Source organism: Dipodomys merriami, unplaced genomic scaffold (assembly GCF_024711535.1).
Source record: "Dipodomys merriami isolate MVZ:Mamm:240054 unplaced genomic scaffold, mDipMer1.0.p SCAF_14, whole genome shotgun sequence".
NCBI classification, from domain to species: domain Eukaryota; kingdom Metazoa; phylum Chordata; class Mammalia; order Rodentia; family Heteromyidae; genus Dipodomys; species Dipodomys merriami.
The window spans coordinates 38,349,298-38,375,490 of record NW_027202715.1 but is presented as its reverse complement, the minus strand read 5'-3'; the positions used below and the strand labels follow the sequence as shown (position 1 = coordinate 38,375,490).

The following is a 26,193-nucleotide window of genomic DNA, read 5'->3' as shown; positions in this document are numbered from 1 at the left end:
TCTCAGGGACTTTCCTGCCCAGGCTGGCTTTGACTCGCAATCCTCAGATCTCAGCCTCCTGAGTAGCTAGGATTACAGGTGTGAGCCACCGGCACCCAGCTTCATTTTTTGAACTATGGATACCAGATTTCTCATCTTCATCTGTTGAAGAGTTGTTCATAATATTTTGAGTTGGCCATCTCTTTGATATCACTTATTTTATGTGTGCTAGCACTAATGCTTGAACTCAGAGCCTCACACTCTTGCTCAACTTTCTCAAGGCTTGAATTCTACCACTTGAACCATACCTCTACTTCTCAGATTTTTGCTGGTTAGTTGAATTTCTCAGAATTGTCTATTTGGGCTGGCTTTGAACCATGATCTTCAGATCTCAGCCTCCTATGTAGCTAGTATTACAGGCATGAGCCATTTGCACCTGGCTTAAAACCTTACCAGTAGTCTATCTCTAGGTCTTACTGTAAGATGAGTTGCTTTTCATCATCTAGAAAAATTTATTTCATATTGGTGTAAGAGTAGAAGAGTTAAAAGTTTAGGATCTAGAGCCAACCTCCTTGAGCTTGAAAACAAGCTTAATTGCTTAAAATTGAATACTGACTTAAAACAGTGACTGTGTGTGTATAGAGAGGTCACAGTTCTGTGGGTTGGCATTTTGGACCAGGCTTAGCTTGCAGTTGTTTGTGTCAGCTCTCAGACTGGCTTGGCGCTGATTACTGAGGACCAGGGGGCCCCTTGTGGGATCCTGGTTCATCAGTGTTCCATATGGACTCCAGCCTTGCAAGCTAAAGGATGTCCATGGCTTCTTCACATGTTCTGTGGGATCCCAACAACAGCAAGAATGGAAGTTGCAATGCTTCTTGAGTCTTATGCCAAAAATGTATGCAGTGTTGCTTCTGCTTCATTGTCCTGGTCCAAGAGGTCACCAGGCCAGCCCAGATCAAAGGAGTAGCCAAATAGATTCCACCTGTTGATGGTAGAAACTGCAAACGATTGTGGGCATTTTGTAATCTGGTAATGTTGGAATAATAATGCATAAAGCTTCTCTGCTATGACAAAACTCGTCCTAAAGGAGGAATGACTTCATGATTATATAGTTTGGGTGTTTCAGCCCATGGGTGACTGTCTTCATTGCTTTCAGTCCTGTGCAAGGTGGCATGGAAGAAAGGCATGGTGGGGGGAAATTGTTCTCATAGCCACAAGAAATTAAAGAGAGAGAAAGGAGCCAGAGATGAAATTTGTCCTTGAAAGGCATGTCCCCACCAAGCTTCCTCCAGCTAGACCCACCTGCTAACAGCCCATTCTGCTATGAACTCATCAATAGATTAATCCTTTTTTTTTGGTCAGTCGTGGAGCTTGAACTCTGGGCCTAGGCGCTGTCCCTCAGCTCTTTAGCTCAAGGCTAGCGCTCTACACTTGAGCCACAGCACCACTTCCGGTTTTCTAGTGGTTTATTGGAGATAAGAGTCTCACAGACTTTCCTGCCTGGACTGGGTTTGAACCGTGATCCTCAGCTCTCAGCCTTCTTAGTAGTTAGGATTACAGGCATGAGCCACTGGCACCCGGCAGATAAATCCTGTAGTGAAGTTAATACCCTGTGGAAGAATAACCTCTCAGTTGTGCTACCAGCGGGGTACCAAGGCGTCAGTACTTGAGCCTCTAGGGAGACACTGTGTCTCCAAACAGTGATGATAATGATGGCTAACATGTTCTTAGAATCCCAGCTAATGTTGAGTGTTTACTTTGTGCCAATTCCTGCTTATTCATTAACTTGCTCCTTCTCTCATAACGACCTTATGGAGTAGATAAGGTAGCAAGTGAGCAGATAGAGATACTGAGTTATATGTAGCTATGCTATCTAGGACTAATACAGTATATATACCATATATGATTTCTGTAGTGTGTGTGTTTTTAATATTCACTGGACATACTGAGCAGAGGAGCAGAAAATAAGGTAGGCAAAGTGAAAAGGTATATAGAAAAAAACAACAACATGGGAGGGAAGTCATGCTAGGTCCCTTCTTGTGGCTTCAAAGACAGCTTCATTGATTACTGATCCTGGTGAGATAAAGGACTTTACTGACGTATAACCCATAGCACTTTTGAAGAGTATGGATAACCATCTTCCCACCCCTCCACACTTATTATCTCCTCAGACCTACTAGAGAAAAAGATTGACTTAGGGACTTAGAGCCTGATTGTTCATGCAGATGTTGTAGATTTTCCTTGTATCAGTCAGCTTCTTATCACTGTGACAAAATACCTGAGAAAAATCAGTTAAAGTATGGAAAGGTTTCTAAGGTTTCTGTTTATAGTCTCCTGGCCCTGATGCCCTTGGGCCTGTGGTGAGGTAACTTGCCATGGTGGAAGTGTGTGAGCAAGGAACTGTTTGTATCGTGGTGGCCAGGAAGCAAAGAGAGAGAAGAGGAGCTGGAGTCCTACTATGCTCTTCGTGGGTACACCCCCCATGACATCAACTTCCTCCCACTAGCTCCCACCACCTAAAGCATGGATGGGGACCTTTTTTCTCTGGTAAGGGCCATTAGAATTTTTTTAAAGTATGTATATTTTTTTCAAAAAATATTATTGTGTGTCACTGGGGTTTTGAACTTAATGCCTTGCTGTCATCCAGCTTGTTTGCTCAGCTGGTACTCTACCACTTGAGCCAGCCTCTAACCCAGCTTTTTGCTGGTTATTTTCTGCTCATCCTCCCTTTGAACTAAGATACTGTAGATCTCAACTTCCTGTGTAACTGAGATTACAAGCATGAAACACCAGTACTGAGCACCATTTGAATGTTTATAACATCATTACAGGTCACACAAAGTTAACCGTAGAGGCAGATATACAGGCAGCTAGTGAAAAGCATTACATTGTACCCCATGATTCCATGGGCCTTATAGGGTCTGTGGGCCAGATGAAGGTTGCCTACCTTTGCAAGGTTACGCTGCCTCCCAGTGACACCACAGCCTGGCCACCAACCTTTTAGCACGTGTCAGGTCCAAGCCATAACAGTCCTCAGTGCTAACTGTAAAAAGCCTCATACACTATAGAACATAAAGGATGTTCCCAAGAAAGATAGAGCCAGTCTGGGAAAGTAAATGGCACTGCCAACCAACTCCCCAAATTCCTGCACTCCTTAATACTAGGACCTACTGGACTTTACTTTTTCTTTTTTTAATTGTGAAAATACCGTACAGAGGGGTTACAATTACAAGGGCAAGGTAATGAGTACATTTCTTATCAAGCATTGTTGCCTCCCCCTTTGTTTCCCCTTCCCATCTCCCACCCCCCCAGCCCCCCTGGACTTTTTCATCCACTTGGAACCTTGCTGATAGTTGTGACCTCCTCTTGAACTTTGTCAGTTCTAATATGCTGTGACCCAATTGTCTGCAGTCAAAATGACCCGCAGCTGCTGGGCTCTGAGCCAACACCCTCTTCTGATACAGACTGTGAGTAACCCCTCTCATTCATGCTAGCCAGGCTACGGGTCCTGATTGGCTTCTGCCATTTGATCACCTGGACTTGGAAGCTGGCACTGTCTGCCCATACCCTTCTGTAGAACAAGACAGGCCCTGCAGTGGCCATCAGAGGCACATGGCTAGCAGGTGTCGTCCTAACAGCTTCCAAAGAGATTCATCTTAGTTCTGCACTGACTTCTGCAAGTACTACTGAGGATCACAGGGCCAAACCCAAGGGAGTCTCTTCACCTATAAAGTTACAGAGACCAAACCTGCATGTGTACAACTTTGAAACTAGGCTTAGGTGTGCACATTGTTTAGGATGGTATCCCTGAAGACTGAAGTACTTAACTAAGGTAGTGAAGAGGGAAGCCCAGACAACTTCCCCTAGCAAGGGGACAGTGCACCTGTGGATGTAGCAAGGATGCCAGGGCCCCATGTGATCATGGGTTCTCCTTGTCTGAGCAACAGGGTACCAGGAGCTAGATGGCAAACTTATTGTGAATAAGGTCAGATTTTTTTTTTTTTATGTCCATCCTGAGGCTTGAACTCAGGGCCTGGGCACTATCCCTGAGCTTTTGTTCTCAAGACTAGGGCTCTACCACTAGAGCCACAGCTTTACTTGCAGCTTTTTAGTGATTAATTGGTATAAGAGTTTTAGACTTTGCCGCCTGGGCTGGCTTTGAACTGAGATCCTCAGATCTCAGCCTCCTGAGTAGCTAGGATTACAGATGTGAGCCACCAGCACCTGGCTTCTAGAATATATTTTAAACATGGAATGTGGCATGAGAAAACTGGACACTTTAAAATCTTGTATTTTACCAGTATGTTTTCAGAAAAGATTATTTTATTTATACTCATTACCACTGTGTTTGAATGTGCCTGTGACAGGGTTCTGGATGGGACTCTGAATAGAAGTAGAATGAGAGCATGCTACATATAGTTCAGGTTTTTTGTCTGTTTCATTTTTGTTCTGAGAAAGGGTATCACTATGTAGCTCATGCTGGCCACAAACTTGAGATCTTTCTGCCTCAGTCTCTAGAGAACTGGCGTTACAGGTGTGTACCACCATGTTTGGATAGGTATAGTTTGGAGGATTTTGTGTGTGTGTGTCAGTTGTGGGGCTTGAACTCAGGGCCTGGGTGCTATCCCTGAGCCTCTTTGTGCTTAAGGCTAGTGCTCTACCACTTGAGCCACAGTGCCACTTCTGGCTGGTGAGTAGTTAATTTCTAACTACTCACAAGAACCTATCTGCCGAAGTTGGTTTTGAACCATGATCCTCAGATCTCAGCCTCCTGAGTAGCTAAGATTATAGGCATGAGCCACCAGCACTGGCTCTTTTTTGAGACATGGTATCTTGAACTCCTGGTCCTTCTGCCTCATGTTCCTAAGTGCTGTGATTATAGACATGTACCACCATGCCTAACTTAGGTATAGTTTGATATACTGGTTTCACTCAGGTAATGATGTAAAGCTATTTTTGGTGGATGGCTGATACTGTGAATTCAGAATTTCACTGGAAACTATAGTCTCTTTTTTCTTTCTTTTATTTGGCTTTGGGGAATACAGATCGTGTCCAGCCTCCCGCTGTCACACATGTCCGTTCTTGGAGCAACATCCCCTTTATCACGGTACCCCTCAGTCGTACGCATGGCAAATCCTTTGCCCACCGCAGTGAGCTGAAGCATGCCAAGAGAATCGTGGTGAAACTGGGCAGTGCCGTGGTGACCCGAGGGGATGAGTGTGGCCTGGCTCTGGGGCGTCTGGCCTCTATTGTTGAGCAGGTAATTGCCAAGATGAGAAATTCTGATGAGCTTCATGAAATGGGATTTCCTGTTGTCAACTTGTAAAAAAAAAATCTTGATTTGAGTGCAATAGCTTTAACTTAATTAGAAAACCTCTTCCCATGTGAATACAGGGAGAGACTGCGTCCCATGGCAGTAGAAAGTGATGTCAAGCAGTAGAGCTGGTGCCAGGCTGTTCATCCCTCAGACTTCTTGCTGATAGGATCTGTGTGTCTGCAGTTCTTTTTCATGACACTGTTTGCTGGACAGGCCCTTTTTTGCCATTAATTCTTTTTTTTTTTGGTTGGTTGTGGGGCCTGAGCTCTGGGCTTGGGTGCTGTCCCTCAGCTCTTCAGCTCAAGGCTAGCACTCTACCACTTGAGCCACAGGGCCACTTCCAGCTTTTTCTGCTTATGTGGTACTGAGGAATCGAACCCAGGGCCTCATGCATGTGAGGCAAGTGCTCTACCACTGAGCCACCTTCCCAGCCCTCGCCATTGATTCTTAAGCCATGCTGTGCATTAAAATCATCTGTGAAACTGGAGGTGCCTGAGCTTCACATCCAGCCATTTCAAATATTTGGGATGGATTCAACTGTCTGTGTTTGTAAAGTGAGGTCAGGTGCAGTGGATCACACTTCCAATCCCTAGCTACTTGGAAAGCAGAGACTAGGAGAACTGCAGCTCAAGGCTAGTTCAGACAAAAAGTTTACAACACCCCCATCTTAACCAGTCATCTCTTCTGTACTGGAAGTATAAATAGGAGGATCATGGTCCAGTCTGGCCTGGCCATAAAGTTAAGACCCTATTCAAAAATAACATAACATAAGCTAAAAGAATGGGAGGTATGGCTCAAGTGGTAGAGTGACTACCTAGTGGACACAAGATCCTAAAGTTTGGCTGGGATTGTGGCTTAGTGGTAAAGTGCTTGCCTAGCATGCATGAAGCCCTGGGTCCAATTCCTCAGTACCACATAAACAGAAAAGGCTGGAAGTGGCACTGTTGCTCAAGTGGTAGAGTACTAGCTTTGAGCAAAAGAAGCTCAGAGACAGTGCCCAGGCCTTGAGTTGAAGCCCCAGGACTGGCAAAAAAAAAAAAAAAAAAAAAGATCCTAAGGTTCAAATTCCATTTTTTTTTTTTGGGGGGGGGGGGTCCGGTCATGGGGCCTGAACTCTGGGCCTGGGCGCTGTCCCTCAGCTCTTCAGCTCAAGGCATGCGCTCTACCACTGAGCCACCTTCCCAGCCCCTAAATTCCATTTTTTTTAAGGTTAGTTTTCCAGGTTATTCTGATTTGTAATCAGAGATGAGTACCCAGAAATGAGCTGAAGTTTTTCCATGACAACTGTAACTCAGCTTTATCCTCGATAATCATACATTTAGTTTTTAAAAGACAAATTTGGAGAGAGGGAGGAAAGGACTGACATTGTCCAAAAAGAAATGTACTCATTACCTGACTGATGTAACTGTAACCCCTTTGTATGTCATTGCCTTTACTTATTTCCAGGTGTATGTAAAGGTGACCCCACTGTATATCACCTCTAAAACAACAGTGAAATACATTGTATAAAAAGAAAATAAACAAGTTGCCCCTCAACAAAGCATTTTATTAATACACAAAATTTAACAATTAAGAGGCAAAATTGCTGATGAGTTAGTATTAGGGAACTGCTCACCTGAACTTGATGGAAGAAGACCTTATCAAATCTTCTTTCATGATTGAGTCCATTGGGTCATTCGGTAAATATTTTCTACGGAGTAGATGAGTGCATTTCATGCTGCTATAACAACATACCAATTTGGCTGTTTATAATGTCAGAAATGTATTTGGCTAGTAGTTCTGGAAGCTGAGAAGTATAAGATTGAGAGGCCACATCTGGTAAGGGCCTTCTTGCTAAATGGTATAAAGGCCAATCAAGCTCTTTTATAATGTATTAATCATTCATGAGCACCTCCCACTAAGCCCCCATCCCAACACTGTTGCATAAAAGTTCCAACACATTCAAAGCATGGCAAGGAGACATTGGGAGGGACATAACTGAACTCTTAACTGTTGTCACTGTCCTGGGAAGCCAGACACTCTTAAAACAGGAAAGTGGTTTTTCAAGGCAGTAAAGATCCAAGTGAGTGAACCCAAATGACAGTGGCTGACAGCTCCAGAGACGGGAAAGTCTAATGAGAATATGGTTATTCTTAGGCCTTCCTACAAGGGACTCAGCCTGGGCAACAGAGCAATAAGGGTCCAGGTGCACAGTGTGACTGGTGCCCCTGAGCTTCTGGTGTTCTAGGGAAGGGACAGACAGGCACTAGGATGGATTCCAGGTGGAAGGCACACAGAGGCCAAGGACTTGAGCTGCAGAGCAGTGGTGCTCATCAGGGAGAATGGAAAATAAAGCGGATCATTTGTGTAGGCCAGGCTCTGGAGCCAAGTAGAGCAGTTGGCCTTCCATCTCAAAACAGATGAACAATTTTAGCATAGGAGAAACATGGTAAAGGTTTGCTTAGGTCACCAGCTCTTCTGCTAGGGCTGCTGCAGGCCTGATGGAAAGGCTCTAGCAGTCAGAGCAGTGCTTGATACACAGTCAGCCTCCTTGTCCCAGGCATCTAAGATGGGCTCAGGCACTGGCCTGTGGCTTCCCCTGGATGTAGATGCAACAATTTGAACATCAACCCATTGTCATCCTCCTACCTAGAGAGGAAGGAGATGGTACAGTGACTTGTAGTGCATTGGGGAGGGTGGTACACTGGAATGTGGACTTGGGGCAGATGCTCTAACCTTCCCCTGTCTTGATGCCAGGTATCAGTGCTGCAGAATCAGGGCCGAGAGATGATACTTGTGACTAGTGGAGCTGTTGCCTTTGGCAAGCAGCGCTTACGCCATGAGATCCTTCTGTCTCAAAGTGTGCGACAGGCTCTGCATTCAGGACAGAACCAACTGAAAGAGATGGTGAGCGCTGTTTTCCCAACCCTGGGACAGAGCTATCCTTGCGTCTTCTTCCCTTTCCCAACCACACTTTATCTGATTGGTGGATTACAGGCAATTCCAGTCTTGGAGGCTCGAGCCTGTGCTGCCGCCGGACAGAGTGGGCTGATGGCCTTGTACGAAGCCATGTTTACCCAGTACAGCATCTGTGCTGCCCAGGTAAGAGAATGGGTATCCCTGAGGGCATAGGACCTGTGAGAGAGAGTCTTGTGAAACAAGAGGCTTATAAACAGAGGTCTATAGCCCCATGACAGGATATAATAGTCTCAGCCTTATCACTCCCTAACACATGAGGTGTCTTCTAAGTGTTTTCCTGATCTGAAAAATGAGAATATTGGTGCCTGCTGAGTTTTTGGAAGCACTCAATGAGAAAATATATGAAAAGTATTCAGGACAGTACCTAGTAGCAAGTGTTTAGCTGCTGACCATAGAAAGTCAGATGTCACTGGGTGCTGGTGGCTCACGCCTGTAATCCTAGCTACTCAGGAGGCTGAGATCTGAGGATCATAATTCAAAGCCAGCCCAGGCAAAAAAGGCCAGACTCATCTCCAATAAGCCACCAGAAAACTGGTGCTGTAGCTCAAGTGGTAGAGTGCTTACCTTGAGTTGAAGAGCTGAGGGACAGCTATCAGGCCCAGAGTTCAAGGCCCACAATTGACAAAAAAAAATAAAAAAGTCAGTCGTTCATTTTGCTGGCCTTTTTGATTTCAGGTAACTTGCTTCTCTTGACACCTGGTTGTATTTTATAGTAGGTACTTGTTAAGCTTTGGAAAGAGAAATGCTAATTGTTAGTTGGCCTTTCATTCGTAAGGGAAACATTTATTGGGCACCTGTAGTATACCAACCAGTCTGTGAGCATGGGGGATACTGTGGTAAACCAACTAGACAAGATTCCAGTTCTCATGGCACTTAGAAATCTTGTGTGATTACCTCAAACTTTATTTCTACATTATTTCATTATTAAATTTCCTGAAATGTTTTCAACTGTATTTTTTTCGGCTGTTGAGGTATATACTTACATCCACACAGAAGTCACTTCATAGCACAACTAGAAAAACAATCTTTACTCCCTGGGTTATTTTCAAGCCCTTATGCTTTTTGTACTCTGGTCAGATGTTATTTTACATAGGCAAAATTGTTCTATATACATTGATTCTCATTTGGGGTTTTATTTTCTCTTGGGGGGAGGCAGGATTTGGGAGAAGACAGTACAAGAGGCTGAACTTGGGGGTTATACTTGTTAGGTAGGCTCTACCACTGAGCCTACTTCTCCAGCCTCTTTTGAGGTAATATCCTTTTATGTCCTGTTTTCCCTGGCTTTGATCTTTCTACTTGTGCTTCCTTATATCTCTGGAATTACAGGAACACTCCACTGCACCCAGCCACTAGTTGAGACAGAGTTTGAATTTCTATTCCCAGCTGGCCTTGAATAGCGTCTTCTCAAGTAGCCAGGATTACAAGCTTCTGCTACCACTCTTGATTGTTTCAAGTTTCATGTCTTCCTTTCATGTTGTTTTTCTGGTTCTCCATCATTTTCACAGTTGTCACCTTCAATGTCTAGTAATAGAAAGGCCTGGGTTTGTCTCTTTGTCACTTAAGGTTATAATCCTAGTGTTATTTGTTGGTGGTAGTGTTAGTATAAATACAATAGAAGCTGGGTGCTGGTGGCTCACGCCTGTAATCCTAGCTACTCATGAGGCTGAGAGCTGAGGATCGAGGTTCAAAGCCAGCCCAGGCAGGAAAGACCGTGAGACTCATATCTCCAATAAACCACCAGAAAACTGGAAGTGGCTCTGTAGCTCAAGTGGTAGAGCGCTTGGTTTGAGCTGAAGAATGCAGGGACAGTGCTCAGGCCCAGAGTTCAAGTCCCACGACCGACAAAAAAATAAATAAATACAACTCTCTCTTCTCCACAATCCAGTGACACTTTGAGTTTTTGTTGTTATGTTTTGTTTTTTTTATGTGCCTAAAGTCAAGTGTGGGAACTTAGATCCAGGAGCTATGCATTTTTAATACCTCCCCCCCCCCCCACAGCCCTCCTGCCAGGATTGATGCTTTTTGAGAGTGTTTGTTATGCTGTTTGAATTGACCATAGCACTAAATGCCAGTGCATATCAGCTAGTGTTTGCACTAATACCAAGGTAGAAAGAGCTCTGTTCCCTCCAGTTGCCAGCAAGCACCAGTGCCTGGGGCCCCTGCTCCCCTGCTTTGCCCTTCCTCTCCTGCCATCATCTTCTTATCAGCCTTCGCTCTTTGCACCTTATCCTATGGCCCCATGTTTTCTTTAGTGGACTTGTATAGATGACTATTATCACTAGCTTTTGAAAACTACTCAAGTTCCCCTCCACCCCCTCAAGCTGAGACTTAAGTACAGTAACTTATTTCTGCTTCTTAGAAGCGAAACTACATTGTACACATAAATTGATAAGTTGTACAACTGTTGGAAGTTTTGTTGTTGTTATTGTTGTTGTTGTCAGTGGTGGGGCTTGAACTCCGGGCCTGGGCGCTGTCCCTCTGCTCTTCAGCTCAGGGTGAGTGCTCTACGACTTGAGCCACAGCACCACTTCTGGTTTTCTGGTGGTTAATTGGAGATAAGAGTCTCATGGACTTTCCTGCCCAGGCCGGCTTTGAACTGATATCCTCAGCTCTCAGCCTCCTGAGTAGCTGGGATTACAGAGGTGAGCCACCAATGGTTGGCTGTTTGAAAATTTTAAAAGGACCCAAACTGATTTGCATCTCAGCTGGTTGGCCTAGTCCGGGCACAAATTTCTCATCTGCCTTTGGAGTGAGATCCTTAGCCCCTGTTTATGAAACTGTTCTAGTGACAGACTAGATCTTTAGATTTCTGCTTGCCTCTCTCACCTACATACTATATTCATTGTCTGGTTGTACACCACATGACTGAAATCTGTATGCTCAGCTTTGACTCGATCCCGTTTCCTATGGAGCTAAACCTTTCTAGAAAGTAGCTCATGATCTTTCCTTATAAAATAATATGCTGCATTCCATCATTTCCCAAATCAGCAGCTGGCACAGGGCTGGCATTTCAAAGGAACTCAGCAAATTTTTTGTCCAATTAGTGAATTATTTCCCCCAGTCATGTTAACACTTTATTCTCATCACCCCAACTCTAGAATAGGACTTAACCATCCCTGCTCTGAATGTTTCAATACCCTTCTTCCTGTCAAATCACTCAGGTCTTTGCTACTTCAGCTGCTACATTATAGCAAGGCCCTTTTTCTTAAACACCAATGAACAGTTGTTCTTGAGCTTCAGGATTTACTACCATTTTGTTTCTTGCTATCCTCTCCTGTTAAACTTTTCCTAAAACTCTGATTCAAGCTAGAAAACATACCTTCTAATCAGCTCCTCCCTCAGCTTGTGGCTAAAGGCTCACTTTTAGAATTCCACATCCTCAAACAGTTCTTCCAAAGCATAATGCTCTGCTTCAGAGCAGGAACATTGATAAAATAGTGCTACTCCATGTTGTCTAATGCACTTTTCCATGAAGGCCAAAACTGTTCATTCACTCATTCATCAGATATACAAGTGTTTACTATGGATAGATACAGAAATATTTTTCAAATTACTAGACAGTCACTAATCCTCTCGGTGTCCCTTTAAAGACATATCAGTTTTCCTAGTTTTGTTAAGTGGGTGAGATTTGATAACATCCATAAATAAATCTTCCAGATAATTGTAACTTGGTGGGGAAGAGGGGCAGAAGGCCTGAAAGAACTGGATAAGCATCAGGAGTTTTCTGGGTTTTGTTTTGTTGTCGGTCGTGGACTTGAACTCTGGCTAGGTACTGAGCTCTTCTACTCTACCCCTTTGAGCCACCTTGCCACTTCCAGTTTTCTGGTGGTTAATTGGAGATAAGAGTCTCACAGACTTGCCTGCCTGGGCTGGCTTTGAACTGCAGTCCTCAGATCTCAGCCTTCTGAGTAGCTGGGATTACAGGTGTGAGCCATCAGCACCCAGCTCTGAAAATATGTTTCATTCCAGTCTGTGTGGAGTCCAAAAGTCTGAAGTTTGTCTCCCCGGTTATGAGCATCTTATATGTTATTTGTAGGAAGTTCATTAGGCTCATTACATTTCATCCTTACTACATTTTGTATTTTTTTAATCCTTTTAGATTTTAGTGACCAACTTAGATTTCCATGATGAGCAGAAGCGCCGGAATCTCAATGGGACACTTCATGAACTCCTCCGGATGAACATTGTCCCCATTGTCAACACCAATGATGCTGTTGTACCACCGGCCGAGCCCAACAGTGATCTGCAGGGGGTAAATGTGGGTAAAGTATTCTTAAGGGTTGAGCATGCTGGCAATACTAATGCATACTGCGCTGCATGTACTAACACTGCTAGTTTGGCATGAGCAAGGTGGCGGAATTAGGAGAGAAGAGGCATCACAGAGCTGTCCCTATAGGAGCTCTTCTGAGATTGGGGAATTTCACTCACTGGGTGAGGCAGTGTCTTAGGCTGCACTGTGAGCATGGCTTGTGTGCCAGTGGATAGAAGGCTGCATGTCTGGAATTGGGGTTGCCAGTAAGTATTGTAAGTTTTTCAGGCAGAAGGGTGGGAGCTGTCATCCACCTCCTCAGGGTCATTGGTTTTGCCTGCCAACCTCTTGGGATGGTTCTGGGAACTTCTTTTGGACTGCATAACTCACTCACTTGCTGCTTTTTTCCCTGCATTCTAGGTAATTAGTGTTAAAGATAATGATAGCCTGGCTGCCCGTCTGGCTGTGGAAATGAAAACTGACCTCTTGATTGTCCTTTCAGATGTAGAAGGTACAAAGTCATACCTTCCTTTTATCTTCCTGTGTGAATACATGAGTGTCCCTCCTTGTCTGAGGCCTTTCACCTTTTTTTTTTTTTTTAACAACAGTTACTTTCTGAGTCATATAGTCTAACAAAGAGTTTTTGTGACTCGAAGAGGGTGGGTCAAGTCTGGAAGATGCAATTTGAAGGCTGAAATACTATTTCCAGGTGCTTTTGAGATTTTATACCAGCTTTACAAAAACAGAATCCACTTGCTATACAACTCACCTATTTCAAATGTACAGTTCAGCAATCTTTAGTGTATTTACACACTCATGCAGCCATCCCAGCAATCAGTTATGGAATGTTAATATCATGCCAACAAGGAATCTCACACCCCATTAACTGATGTTCCCAGCTTTTACCAACTCCCCAACGTTAGACAGTGCACAGTCTCTCTTCCTATGGATTTTCCTGTTCCCTGACACTGTATAAATGAACTGCACACTGTGTAACTGCCTTCTTTCATTTAGTGTAGTTTTCAAGGTTCATTCACATTTATAGTAGACATCAATGCTTCATTTCTTTTAATTTTTTTTTTTTTTTTTTTGGTCAGTCGTGGGGCCTGACTTGGGCCTGGAAGCTGTCCCTCAGCTCTTTCTCTTCAGCTTAAGGCTAGCGCTCTACCACTTGAGCCACAGCACCCACTTCCAGCTTTTTCTGCTTATGTGGTGCTGAGGAATCGAACCCAGGGCCTTATGCATGCAAAGCGAGCATTCTACCACTGAGCCACCTTCCCAGCCCCTCTTTTAAATTTTTTAAATTATCTTCAAGTACTCGTACAAAGGAGTTACTATTTAACAAAACAGTTTATGAAGATAATATATCTTCATCAACATCACCTCTTTTAACATTTTTACCCATCCCTCCTCCATTCACCCATTCCCTCCATTTCCTTTTATTGGTAAATAATATTCCACTATGGATATGATACATTTTGCTTATACATTCAACTATTGGTGGAAATTTGTGCTGTTAGGAATAATGCATTCATGTAATTAGGGGCAAGCATGTTTTTATTTCATTGAAGAGAATTGGGCTGGGGGTAAAGCTCAGTAGAATACTTGCCTATTATGCACAAGTCTTGAGTTCTACCTCCAGCACTTCAAGAAGAGAAAATAGAATTCTTGATTCATATGGCAACTGTGTCTACAAAGCCTTCTTTGGAGCTACCACATTTGTCACAGCACCATTTTACATTTCCATTAGAAGTGTATAAGAGTCTTACCATCCCTGTCAACAGTTGTTGTTATCTGCTTTTTTGTATTGTAGGCATCCTAATGAGAAAGAAATTGGTACTTCTGTAAATCAAGGTTTTTTTTTTTTGTGGTTTTTTTGTTTGTTTTTGTTTTTTGTCGGTAGGGCTTGAACTCTGATCCTGGGCGCTGTCCCTCAACTCTTCAGCTCAAGGCGAGTGCTCTACCACTTGAGTCACAGCTCCACTTCTGGTTTTCTGAGTGGTTTATTGGAGATAAGAGTCTCACAGATTTTCCTGCCCAGGCTGGCCTTGAACCCATGATCCTCAGAACTCAGCCTCCTGAGTAGCTAGGATTACAGGTGTGAGCCACTGGCACCCAGCTTGTAAATCAAAGTTTTTTAATGTAAATCATGGGACAGCTAATTTTAACTTAGAACCACTATGGAAAAAACTAATAGTCTTCATAGCCACCACCCTTTTCTTTTTTTTTTTTTTTTTTTACTGTGAAAATACCATACAGAGGGGTTACAATTACAAGGGCAAGGTAATGAGTATATTTCTTATCAAGCATTGTTGCCTCCTCCTTTGTTTCCCCTTCCCATCCCTTCCCATCTCCCTCCCCCCACCCCCATCCCAACAACCACCCTTAGCTACTACTCTATTCTTTGCAGTTCCCTTCCTCTTGGCTCCAGTTTGATTTTCAGTTTCCTCACCTTCTTAATGTGTTCCCAATCTGCATTTTGACATACCCATTAAAAATTAGTTTTGGCCAAAATAGACCAAACATCTAGGATTCCTAATTCTTCATTACCCTCCTAAGAGTAAGAGGTCAGAAAACCCTTGCTTAATTTCCAACCCACACCCAAGGCAGGTTAACATTGTAGGCAGGACTTGTTTGTTTTCCATTTTATACTGTAGTATAACAGAGATCTGTGAGGAAGGAGCTAGGTACAGGTAAATTCATCTGTCTCTGCTCTGTAGCCAGTCAGATACCCTTTCTGTATGTCTGCATCTTTACCTATGAGAACCCTTGGTACTTGGTTTACCCCCTGAAATTTGATGACTCGGGATAGGAACAGCTAAGTTGAGTATGAGCCAGCCTGGAAAAGAAGGTATGTTGATTAATTGGCAGGTGTTTATCAAATTTCTTCTGCATGCAAATAGTATGCGCTAGGTGCTGTTAGTTTATTCAGTCTTGCTAGTAACCCTACAAAGCATATAGTTAAGTCCAGTTTCACAAATGAAGACATTAAAAATTAAGTTCAGATCACTTAAATAGTGTATCCAAATTCATAGAAAAACTACCTTTTATTTCTCCTACACTGCCTGGGCAGGTAAAGGACAGGAGTTTGTAAAGTCATTGTTCACAACCCAATTGCAACTAGGCTCTACTGATTGCAGCTTTAAACACCAGAATTTATCACTGGCATTCTTGGGCTATTAACTGTTGATTTTTTAGTCATCTACCAAATATTGATTCTTGGAAGAGTATCTAAATTTTGAATTGCTGTTGTGGGGTTAAGAGGCTGCTGCAAAGGAGATCAGGCAGATAGCTGCTCAGTCCAAGCCTGTCAGCTTACAGGACTGTACCTTCTGGGAAGAAATCAGCTCAAAATCCTGAGGAGCTGTGGAATACTAGTTGAGCTAGACAGAGGCTATGGGTAGTTTAGTCTTCCTTTTCCTGTGCTTGTGACAGGCTCAAAGTTTGCTCTACTTTGTTTTATAGTGGACATGATTTCCATATATATTTCCCCCTGTTCAATACTGTAATAAAGAAAAAGTGGTGATTTACAACCAAAGACATCCCCTAACAAGACCTTCAGCCACAGACGGTGCCTCCCTGCCTGGGCCTCCCTCAGGTCTTGATTTGACTCCCATTTTTTCCAGACTTCTCTCTCTCTTCCTTTCCCCTTCTAAGGTCTTTACTCTTTCTGTCAAGTGAAATTGTGAGGCTTTGTAACTTTGCATTGTATACATCCATTTTCCTTGGCTCAGTTACATAATGGACATGTGCTTTATGGTGATAAATCCAGACTGAATGCCAAGAGTCATGAGCTTTCCTGCTGACTCAGCCCCGCTTCCACAACTGACTCATAAAATGGGGAGTATAAATCAGTGCCTGTTTCAAAGGGTATGGTGAGAGTTAATGAGTACCTGTTTCACATGTTATCCTGCTCTGAAACAGTCTCACTAAATGGCATACTACTTCTGTGCCATTTCTACAGTAGCCCCCCCCCCCCTTCAGTTATATACTTACAGTAAAGTAGCAGTGGTAGAGGTGAGGGCATTTTACAGTGGACTCTGAGCAGGTTAATAAATTCCATGCCAAGGATATGGCTATGCTCAGAGGCTGGGAAAGGATCTAAGAGCTTGTGAGCAGATGAGTCCTGGAGCTGCTTCATAGTATGACTCCTGAATCCTTGTTATCCTCTCTGGTTAAGCAGGTGGTGGCACAGTGGTTTTCTCCTCCTAGCAGGTGCTTAGGGAGTCTCTTCTAGGGGACACATACTTCTATCAAAACAGTGTCACTGATTTTCCTCTACTTTTTAGGCCTTTTTGACAGCCCCCCAGGTTCAGATGATGCAAAGCTGATTGATATATTTTATCCTGGAGATCAGCAGTCTGTGACATTTGGAACCAAGTCTAGAGTAGGAATGGGTGGCATGGAAGCCAAGGTAAGATGAGTACCTGAACTGTCTGTAGCAGTCAGAAAGTCCGAACAACATTTATCCTTTTTACTTTTAAAATGGTTTGCAGATTAATGGTTCTGATATTTTACATATATGCACATATCTAAATGCAGGCTTACTGAATATTGTGTAGCTATGTTAAATCATCTGAGTATGTATTTTTATTACTGTTATAAACTCAAGGATAGGAACTATGTAATGTTCAGTTTATAAATCATCATCTATCATCAGCGCAAATATTTTTTGAAATTTTTCAAAATTTCTTTCTCTCCCATTAATTGTCCTAAGAAGCTGCATGTCTCAAGGCCCAGAATCATGTAGCAGTGGTAGTGATGAGAGCAAGAGCTTCATTTGAACAACAACAAAGAAAAGCTAAATTGACTTAGGATCAGACTCGGCTCAAAGTCAGGGCTGTTCATTGAGCTGTCATTATTTTAGATGTAACAAAATGCAGAAGTCAGGAGCCCTGTACCGAGAGTCTCTAAGGAGAGGTTTCATCCTCAGTCAGTACCTGATAGGCTGGACTGGGAAAGAATTTGAGCTGCACATCTTTTCACAACTTGTGAGCTGTTAGAACATTCCTGTGTTAACTTACTCAAAATTCAATTGTACATCTTTTTTGTGAGTTCAAAAATGTGACGGGCTGGGTCCGAATCTCTTCTTTGACTCAGACTTGTTCCTTAGGTGAAAGCAGCTCTCTGGGCTTTGCAAGGTGGCACATCTGTTGTTATTGCCAACGGAACCCACCCAAAAGTATCTGGACACGTCATCACAGACATCGTGGAAGGCAAGAAAGTCGGCACCTTCTTTTCGGAAGTAAAGCCTGCTGGTAAGTCATTCTTTATAAGATTGCAAAGCCTGTGGGTGATAGGTAGTAACACTGTAGCATTAGGATAGAGATTGCAGAAGTAATAATGTCGTGAAGTCTGGAATTTTCAATACTGTTTTCAAAATTGGATTTTGACTAACTTTTGTAAACTTCTGACTATTCCTGTTTAGTTAAGCTTCCTTTCCAAAATGACTAGGTTCAAAAACAAGCTTCCAGTTTTTCAAGAAACATGCTGTCTGGGCTAGATGCCCCAAGCTAGTAAGCACTAGTGATACAAAGGTGTGTAACATATGGTATGTGCTTGAATTTCTCTCATGTGCTCACCAAGGGTTCAAGAAGTGCCTTATGATCTGCTCACAAAGGCAAACACATTAGGACCAGTAAGCTGAGGTGGAGTTGAGAGGAACTCTAAAAGGTACAAATTATGTTGTGCATACTAACAGTATAGGAAAGTTTATTTATGCCTGAGCTACACTGCCATGTTCTTTTGCCATTTCATTGGCCATATCTGAAGCAGGCACCAGGACTCAGGGCCTCTTGCATGTGGCAAGCGTGTTGGGTGCTGGGGACGTGAGACAGAGCCAGCTGTGGTCCGATGCACGTCCATATTCTTGCAGGTCCTACTGTTGAACAGCAGGGAGAAATGGCCCGATCTGGAGGGAGGATGTTGGCCACATTGGAACCTGAGCAGGTAAGAAATTGGACCTAGGGTTTTGTTAGTTTTCAAAGCAAGTCATGCTTATGACTCAGTACAGCAGTCAAGCCTGCTGATCCTACCTTACTATATAGTATCCAAAGTTATCTGAATTACAGGTCTCATTCAGGTTTGCTCTGCCTTTTTTCTTTTTCTTAATTTTACTTTCCCTTAGGTAGATTTTAATAACCTGAGTGTTTTGATCAAAGGCATCATGAATATGATGAAACCAAGAAAGCTACCTATTATTCCTGCCATGTAGCAGGCATCGAAGTGTAGGAAAAGTAACTCTGCCCATCCATTGTCTCCCCTGCCTCACCTGTGAAATGGGAGCCTGAGAGCCATAGTTGATGCCCTGCCTAAGTGACAACAGATTATCATGAATTAGACTCTAAGCAGCAGATGCAGTGAGGCTTGACATGGTAAGGAAGGCACAGGAAACTCCTGCTTTCTAAGCTGGCATAGGTAAGGATAGACTTGAGAGCAGTGGAGATATAAGATTGGCCTGAGAAGGGATAAGAATTTAAATTTTACTGTAAATTGAGAAAGAAAGAAAGCAAAGTAGGAACCTAGCTTTACTCCTTCAGTAATTACCATGTCCTTTGCTACATTTCCCAGTCTGGGAGGGAGGAAGACCTAGAGTCTCTTCAGGCATCTCTCCAGGCTTGGTTTTAGTTTAGTTTAGTTTTTTTTTTTTCTCCCCTCTTTGATCAACTTCATCAAGTAGTTGTCAATCCTAAATTTGTAAAGATATGTATATGACACTCATTCCCATCTCTTCCCTCTATCTTATGGATAAATTGTATAATCTGTCTTGCTCCCACTGCTGGGCCATGGTTTACTAGTTACACTGATTGGGAAGAGTAAAAGAAAAGGATCAGAAAGAAGAAACTGGGATATTGGTAAACAAGGGGGAACACAGTGGTGGGATATGAACTCCAGGAAGTAAGAGGAGTTTACAGTGGTGACTTTGGCTTTTGGGGCAAAGCCTGGCACTTTTGGGCCTTCTGGTGTGCACTGGTGTGCAGTCTTAGTGGATTAATGTAGCTGATTGGTTCTTTTTCAATGGTTTGCCTTTCTTCTAGAGAGCAGAAATCATCCATCATCTGGCAGACCTGTTGACAGATCAGCGAGATGAGATCCTGTTAGCCAATAAAAAGGACTTGGAGGAGGCACAAGGTAAAGAGTCCCTTGTGGAGAGTTTCTGTTTTATCTCTCTTTGTTGTTGTTCTTCATTTTACCAGTAATTTACCTAAAGGCAAGCTTGTTACAGAAGAAATTACGTTACACATCATCGGTACCCACAGTGCATGGTGAATACCTTTTTCGAGCTCCTCCTGTGCTTATATCCTTCTTGAATACTTTAGTAAACCTATGCTCTCCCCAAGCCCCCCCACAGGTGAGTAGGGGCTGTGGTAGCAGGTTCAGGATCAGGAAAGGAAAGAGCCTCATTGCTTTAGCATGTCAGCTAACCTGCTAGCAGTTCTTGAAGCTGTTCTGTTAATAGGCCTCATGTAAAGGGCTTTACCAACAGGATTGCATTTCTATATCACAACACAGCATGTCAGAGGGAGCTACTGTTTATTATTCCTGCTTTGCAAAGGGGCAGCTGAAACTGATATGCTGCCTCTTGCCCCACACCATATGGTCAGAGATGGACCTGGGATTCGAGCATAGATACACATTAAAGGGCTTATAAGTATAGTGTGTGCAGCCTGTGATGAGTGGTGGGTTCTTAGTTCATGAAGTCTAGTTTGAAGTCTTCACAGAGTGAGCACTAGGTGTTCTGGTAGAGTGGGAATGGGCAGGATGGATGAACTTGCACCACAGAGGACTTAGAGCCTTCTTTGATTCTTCTTCTCTCTTTTCCACATTCAAGTAATAGAGTTAATTTTCACTGTGCCTTGAATTTCCTTTTCTCTTGAATACATACGCCTCCTTAGCCTAAATGTAAGGCTTATCAGCTATTCTTCTTTGCCAGTCCTAGGGCTTGAACTTCTAGCTTTTTGGTGGTTAATTGGAGGTAAGAGTCTCACAGACTTTCCTGCCTGGGCTGGCTTTGAACTCTGATCCTTAAAACTCAGCCTCCTGCGTAGTTTGGATTACAGGCATGAGCCACCAGTGATTTATTGTGTGTGTGTGTGTGCGCGCGTGCGTGCGTGCGTGCGTGTGTGTGTGCGCGTGCGTGCGTGTGTGCATGCATGCGCACTGGTCCTGGGGCTTGAATTCAGGGTCGCAGTACTGTCCCTGAGTTTTTGTGCTCAAGACTAGAGTTCTATAGCACTCCACTTCCAGCTTTTTGGGTTATTGGAGATAGTCTCACAGACTTTTCTGTCTGGGCTGACTTTAAACCACAGTTCTCAGATCTCAGCCTCCTGTGTTGCTACAAATACAGGCAAGAGCTGCCAGCACCTGGCTGACTACACACACACACACACACACACACACACGCACGCACGCACGCACGCACGCACGCACGTATGTATATATATTAAACTCAGGGACTTGTGCTTGTTAGGCAAGTATTCTACCACTTGAGGCATAACTGCCAGTCCTGTTTCCATTCTTTTTTTTTTTTTTTTTGGTCAGTTCTGGGGCTTGAACTCTGGGCCTGGGCACCATCCCTCAGCTCTTCAGCTCAAGGTGAGCGCTCTACCACTTGAGCCGCAGTCAACTTCCAGTTTTCTAGTGGTTTATTGGCGATAAGATTCTCATGAACTTTCCTGCCTGGGCTGGCTTTGAACCGTGATCCTCGGATCTCAGCCTCCTGCATAGTTTGGATTACAGGCATGAGCCACCGGTGCCTGGCTTTGTTTTCATTTCTTAAAAAACTTGGAAGGGGGCTGGGAAGGTGGCTCAGTGGTAGAATGCTTGCCTTGCATGCATGAGGCACTGGGTTCGATTCCTCAGCACTACATAAGCAGAAAAGACTGGAAGTGGGTGCTGTGGCTCAAGTGGTAGAGTGCTAGCCTTGAGCTGAAGAGCTGAGGTACAGTGCCTAGGCCCAGAGTTCAAGTCCCACAACTGACCGAAAAATAAAAATAAAAACAAAACCACTTGGAAGTGGAGTTTACAGAGTCTCTTGAATCTTTGTATTATTAGAAAGTCAAGGTATATTTTCAAAAATGGGAGTCTTTGAAAATATCTAGTTCTTGGGGAGGGAAGGGATGGTAAGGGAAAGCAAAGGAGGAGGTAACAACACTCAATAGGAAATGTACTCATTACCTTCCTCATGTAACTTTAACCCCTCTGTACAGTATTTTTACAATACAAAATATACAAGATATAAAATGTGGCTTCAAAAAAGAAAAAAAGAGGGCTGGGAAGGTGGCTCAGTGGTAGAGCGCTTGCCTTGCATGCCTGAGGCCCTGGGTTCAGTTCCTCAGCACCACATAAGTAAAAAGAAAAAAGCCAGAAGTGGCGCTGTGGCTCAAGTGGTAGAGTGCTAGCCTTGAGCTGAAAAGCTGAGGGACAGTGCCCAGGCCCAGAGTTCAGGCCCCACAACCGGACCCAAAAAAAGAAAAGAAAATATCTAGTTTTTTGCAATTAAAATGAAAGAACTAAACTCTAGACCTATGATCTAGGTTGTACAGCTTATTGATAGGCTCTGAATTCTGATTCTAATAATGTTTCTCTGGAAATATACAGGACACACAGATGATTAAAATTAGTGTTTGAAGAGATGGAAATGTTTATTGCTCTGACTTGATTATTACAGGTATATCTATATTGCATTCTGTATTGTACTCAATAAAGATGCACAGATATTGTATCACAGTTATAATATTAAGCCAATTACAGAGGAGCATGCCTATAATCAATCTCAACTACTTAGGAGGCTAAGCTAAGAGGATCTTGAGTTTGAGGCCAGCAGACCCTATCTCAAAAAAATAAAAAGTACAAGCTTGGTAACCCAAGATCATTTATCACATTGAAAAATTGGAAATAACCAGAATGTCTAGTAATATGTACTTGGTTATGTACACTAAGTTGTATAAACTCAACAGACTACTTAGTAGTGATTAAAATAATTTTTTATTTTTTATTGTATTTCATTTTATTTTTTTGTTGTTTATGGGCTTGAACTCAGGGCCTGGGTGCTGCCTCTGAACTCTTTTTCCTCAAGGCGAGTGCCCTTCCTCTTTGAGCCACAGTGACACTCAGTTTTCTGGTTGTTAATTGAAAATAAGAGTCTCACAGACTTTCCTGGCTAGCTAACTTTGAACCAAAATCCTCAGATCTCAGTAGTACCTAGGATTATAGATGTGAGCCACTAGTGCACTTCTAAAATAATAAGTTTTGTATCATGAAAAACATACTTGCATTGTAAGATGAAAACCTAGAATGCAGCATTAAACATACACTATAATTAAAACTCAGTTCTTAGCACATGAGGGAATGTAAAGAAAATGGATTAATATGCATGTTACAATGGTTGGTAGAATAATGAGTGTTTTTTTCATAATCCCATCTCAGCATTAATCACATAATGATTTGTGATGTGTTTGTGTGTAGACAAAATTACACTGTGTATATACTACTTCAAATTCTGTGTAAGAGTGTACTGTAATTTAACTTTTGAATTTTGGAAGAAGATATACCTGTGTTGCTGCTTATAGAATAATTCACGCACTATAAAAAGTTACAATCATAAAGACAGACAGGTCTTCAATGTCCTTGAAACCTTACAGCCATCTCTGTGTGTGCATATATGTCTGCAGACATTGGTAGTAGGGTCATGTTGTACCTGCTGTTTCTTAGTTGGCATTTTTCACAGCTTATTATTATACATGATGACTATTATAGCCCCTCATCTGGATCTTGAGATCGAATCCAGTTTCTCCCTATTATGAAATGCTTGTCTTTGTTGCATGCAGTCTTTCATGCAAATGCTAAGCTTTTGGAACTGGGAATGCTGGCCCCAAGGTGTGGATGGCTCACACTGCCAAGCTATTCCCCAGAAAAGGCTGTGGAAATGGCATATTATTGTCTTACTGAGATTCCTCTGAGTTCCATACAGTCACATGGGTCAGTAAGACATCAGGGGGATGGCTACAGCCTGCCTAGATCCGCCTCTTTATCACAAATCCTCATCCCCATTTCAGGGAGACTCGCAACCCCCTTGCTGAAGCGCCTGAGTCTTTCCACATCTAAGCTGAACAGCCTGGCCATCGGGCTGCGGCAGATCGCAGCCTCCTCACACGACAGTGTCGGGCGTGTTTTACGCCGAACTCGAATTGCCAAAAACCTCGAACTAGAACAAGTGACTGTCCCAATTGGTGTTCTACTGGTGATCTTTGAATCTCGCCCTGATTGTCTACCCCAGGTATGTGATTGTGATTAATTAAGGGGAACTGGGGCGTGGGGAGGTAAGGGGGAGTTTAGTTAGAATAATTCATCAGATGTAAGTCTCCTAAAGACTGTTGCAAGTGTAGGAAAGGGAGAGATGCCCTTTTTTTCACCACAAAGGTATTTTGTGTTCTTGATTCTTCCAATAATTCTAAAGTAGGAATTACATATATCCATTTTACAGTAAAAGAAATTGAATGTTAGGGCTGGGAAGGTGGCTCACTGGTAGAGTGCTTACCTTACATGCATGAGGCCCTGGGTTTGATTCCTCAGCACCACATAAGCAGAGAAAGCCAGAAGTGGCACTGTGGCTCAAATTGTAGAGCACTAGCCTTGAGCTGAAGAGCTGAGGGACTACGCCCAGGTCCAGAGTTCAGACCCCACGACCAACAAAAAAAAAAAGAAGGAAAGAGAGAAAGAAAATTAAATGTTATAAAGGTAAATATTACTGACACGGTTAGGCACAGTGGTTTAGCCTATAATCCTACCTACTTAGGAAGCAGAGATTGAGAGGATTATGGTTTGTGGACGACTCAGGTAAAAAGTTTAGGAGACTCCATTTCAACCAATAACAAGCTGGGCTCAGTTGTATAGCTGTCATTCAATTACATGGAAAGCAAAAATAGAATTGTAGTCCAGGCTGGCCTGGCATACGCTTGAAACCCTGTCATACTTGTATGGATGGAGCTGTTGCTGGAGCCCAGATCAATCCATGGCTCTGCAACATGAAAGTAAGTTTCCAAACATCTTAGTTCATGGTGTTCTTTGTTCTCTGACAACCAGTTCTTGCTAGCCTGTTCTAGTCATTTATGTAATAACTGGCCTTGCTCATGTGAAAAAGACCCCTAGCTTATCAGTGTCTCAGATGGATTCCTGAAGGCAAACTAATTAGAAAAAAAAGAACGTGTATGGAAATTGGAATGTAGCACTCTTTAAGGATTGTTGAGAACACATGTATGCAGGTATAAGGGTCCTGCCAGCAACCATGCTGTGAAACACAAGGTAGCCTTAGAGAATGGCGTTACTGGGTTACCTTAAACTCAACTGGACTGTCCAGTAGGATAATAGTCCCACTTTGAGTATAAGGCATGGGGGACCATGGGAATCTGAAACACTCTGTGGAGGTTCTCTGTGCCGTGACTTTAAACTAGCTTCACCAAGACCTCCCCTTTCATGGAGGTCTGTCCTTGACCCCTGGCTGACACTGTCATACCACCCCGGTAGCCAAATGCCTACCTTGTAGAAATGCCCAGAGGTGATAGTAAAACTCCTCTGTGCTAGGATAAATGGTCCTGAGTGTGTGAGGGCTCTGTCCACAGAGTGCCTGCCACTAGGCACATACCATAGCTGATTGCTTGAGGGAGTACGGTTTTCTCTGCTGCCAAAGCTTCTCCCCCTGGGATCTTAGCTCTCAGTGGCAATACAGAATCTACAAATCCTAAAATTTGGATGCAGAATATGCTATGTATGCATTTATCTGCAGAATTAAGGACTCCTAACCTGAAGATGAACGTGGACAAGCAGTTTTTTAGTAAAGTTGTTTTCCCTGCCCTATGAAATCATTTATCCCAAGAGAATTCAGAAAAGTAAGCTTCAACCTTAGGATTGGTGTCACTAACTCTGCTTGGGGAGGGTAACTAACCCATCTCTCAGGAGACCACACATAGTACGTGCTCCCTCGCCTCCATGACTGTCCGGGGCTGACAGGAGCTCTAGTCTTCTCCATTCTCTTAGTACTTGGGTGTAACTCAGTGGTAGAGTACTTTCCAGGTATGTATAAGGCCCTGGGTTTAATCTCCAGCACCACAAACCAAACAAAACAAATGAAAACCAATTCCAGGATCAGAATAGAATGTGCCCAACAGTGCTGCTCAACCTGGACAGAATCAAGTGACGCAAATGCTTCTTTGGCCTCATGGTGGCCAAGGTGGCTGGAAACCTCATGGCCCTGACTACTGAATTCAGGTCAGATTGCTAATGGTACTGAGGAAGCTGTAGAGGTTAGTTCCTCAGTATGATGCCCAGAGGGGCTTGGGTTTAAAGTGGGGTAATTTTAATTCCCTGGGATGATGTGAAAGTGTGAGCATAGTAAACAGTGTTCTGGACAAATGTTCACATTATTGTTTCTCTTGTTTTTCCCTTTGATCACTGCTGCTCCCATTGATCTACAGGTGGCCGCCTTGGCTATTGCGAGTGGTAACGGCTTGTTACTCAAAGGAGGGAAGGAGGCTGCACACAGCAACCGGATTCTTCACCTCCTCACCCAGGAGGCGCTCTCAATCCATGGCGTCAAGGATGCCGTTCAGCTGGTAGGTGTCCAGAGTGAGCCAAGTCATGTCTTAGGGAACATGAAGAAAGCTTAGGCCAAAACACTTCTACAGCCAGCTCC

At 43.3% G+C, this 26,193-nt stretch overlaps 1 protein-coding gene across 2 annotated transcripts in view; it reads left to right on the top strand.

Annotated features, from left to right (window-relative positions):
• LOC138826165 (delta-1-pyrroline-5-carboxylate synthase) overlaps positions 1–26,193 on the top strand; it is a 42,038-nt gene that overhangs the window by 6,798 nt on the left and 9,047 nt on the right. Inside the window, exons 3-13 of one of the 2 annotated variants that reach the window (XM_070021299.1) lie at positions 5,025–5,239; positions 8,033–8,182; positions 8,273–8,377; positions 12,354–12,506; positions 12,924–13,014; positions 16,793–16,917; positions 17,617–17,761; positions 18,379–18,452; positions 19,541–19,634; positions 23,561–23,781; positions 25,976–26,113. In XM_070021299.1, the coding sequence (XP_069877400.1) occupies positions 5,025–5,239; positions 8,033–8,182; positions 8,273–8,377; positions 12,354–12,506; positions 12,924–13,014; positions 16,793–16,917; positions 17,617–17,761; positions 18,379–18,452; positions 19,541–19,634; positions 23,561–23,781; positions 25,976–26,113 (1,511 nt within the window). Of the gene's footprint in view, positions 1–5,024; positions 5,240–8,032; positions 8,183–8,272; positions 8,378–12,353; positions 12,513–12,923; positions 13,015–16,792; positions 16,918–17,616; positions 17,762–18,378; positions 18,453–19,540; positions 19,635–23,560; positions 23,782–25,975; positions 26,114–26,193 lie in introns of both variants that reach the window. The other variant, XM_070021298.1, reaches the window with a different exon arrangement.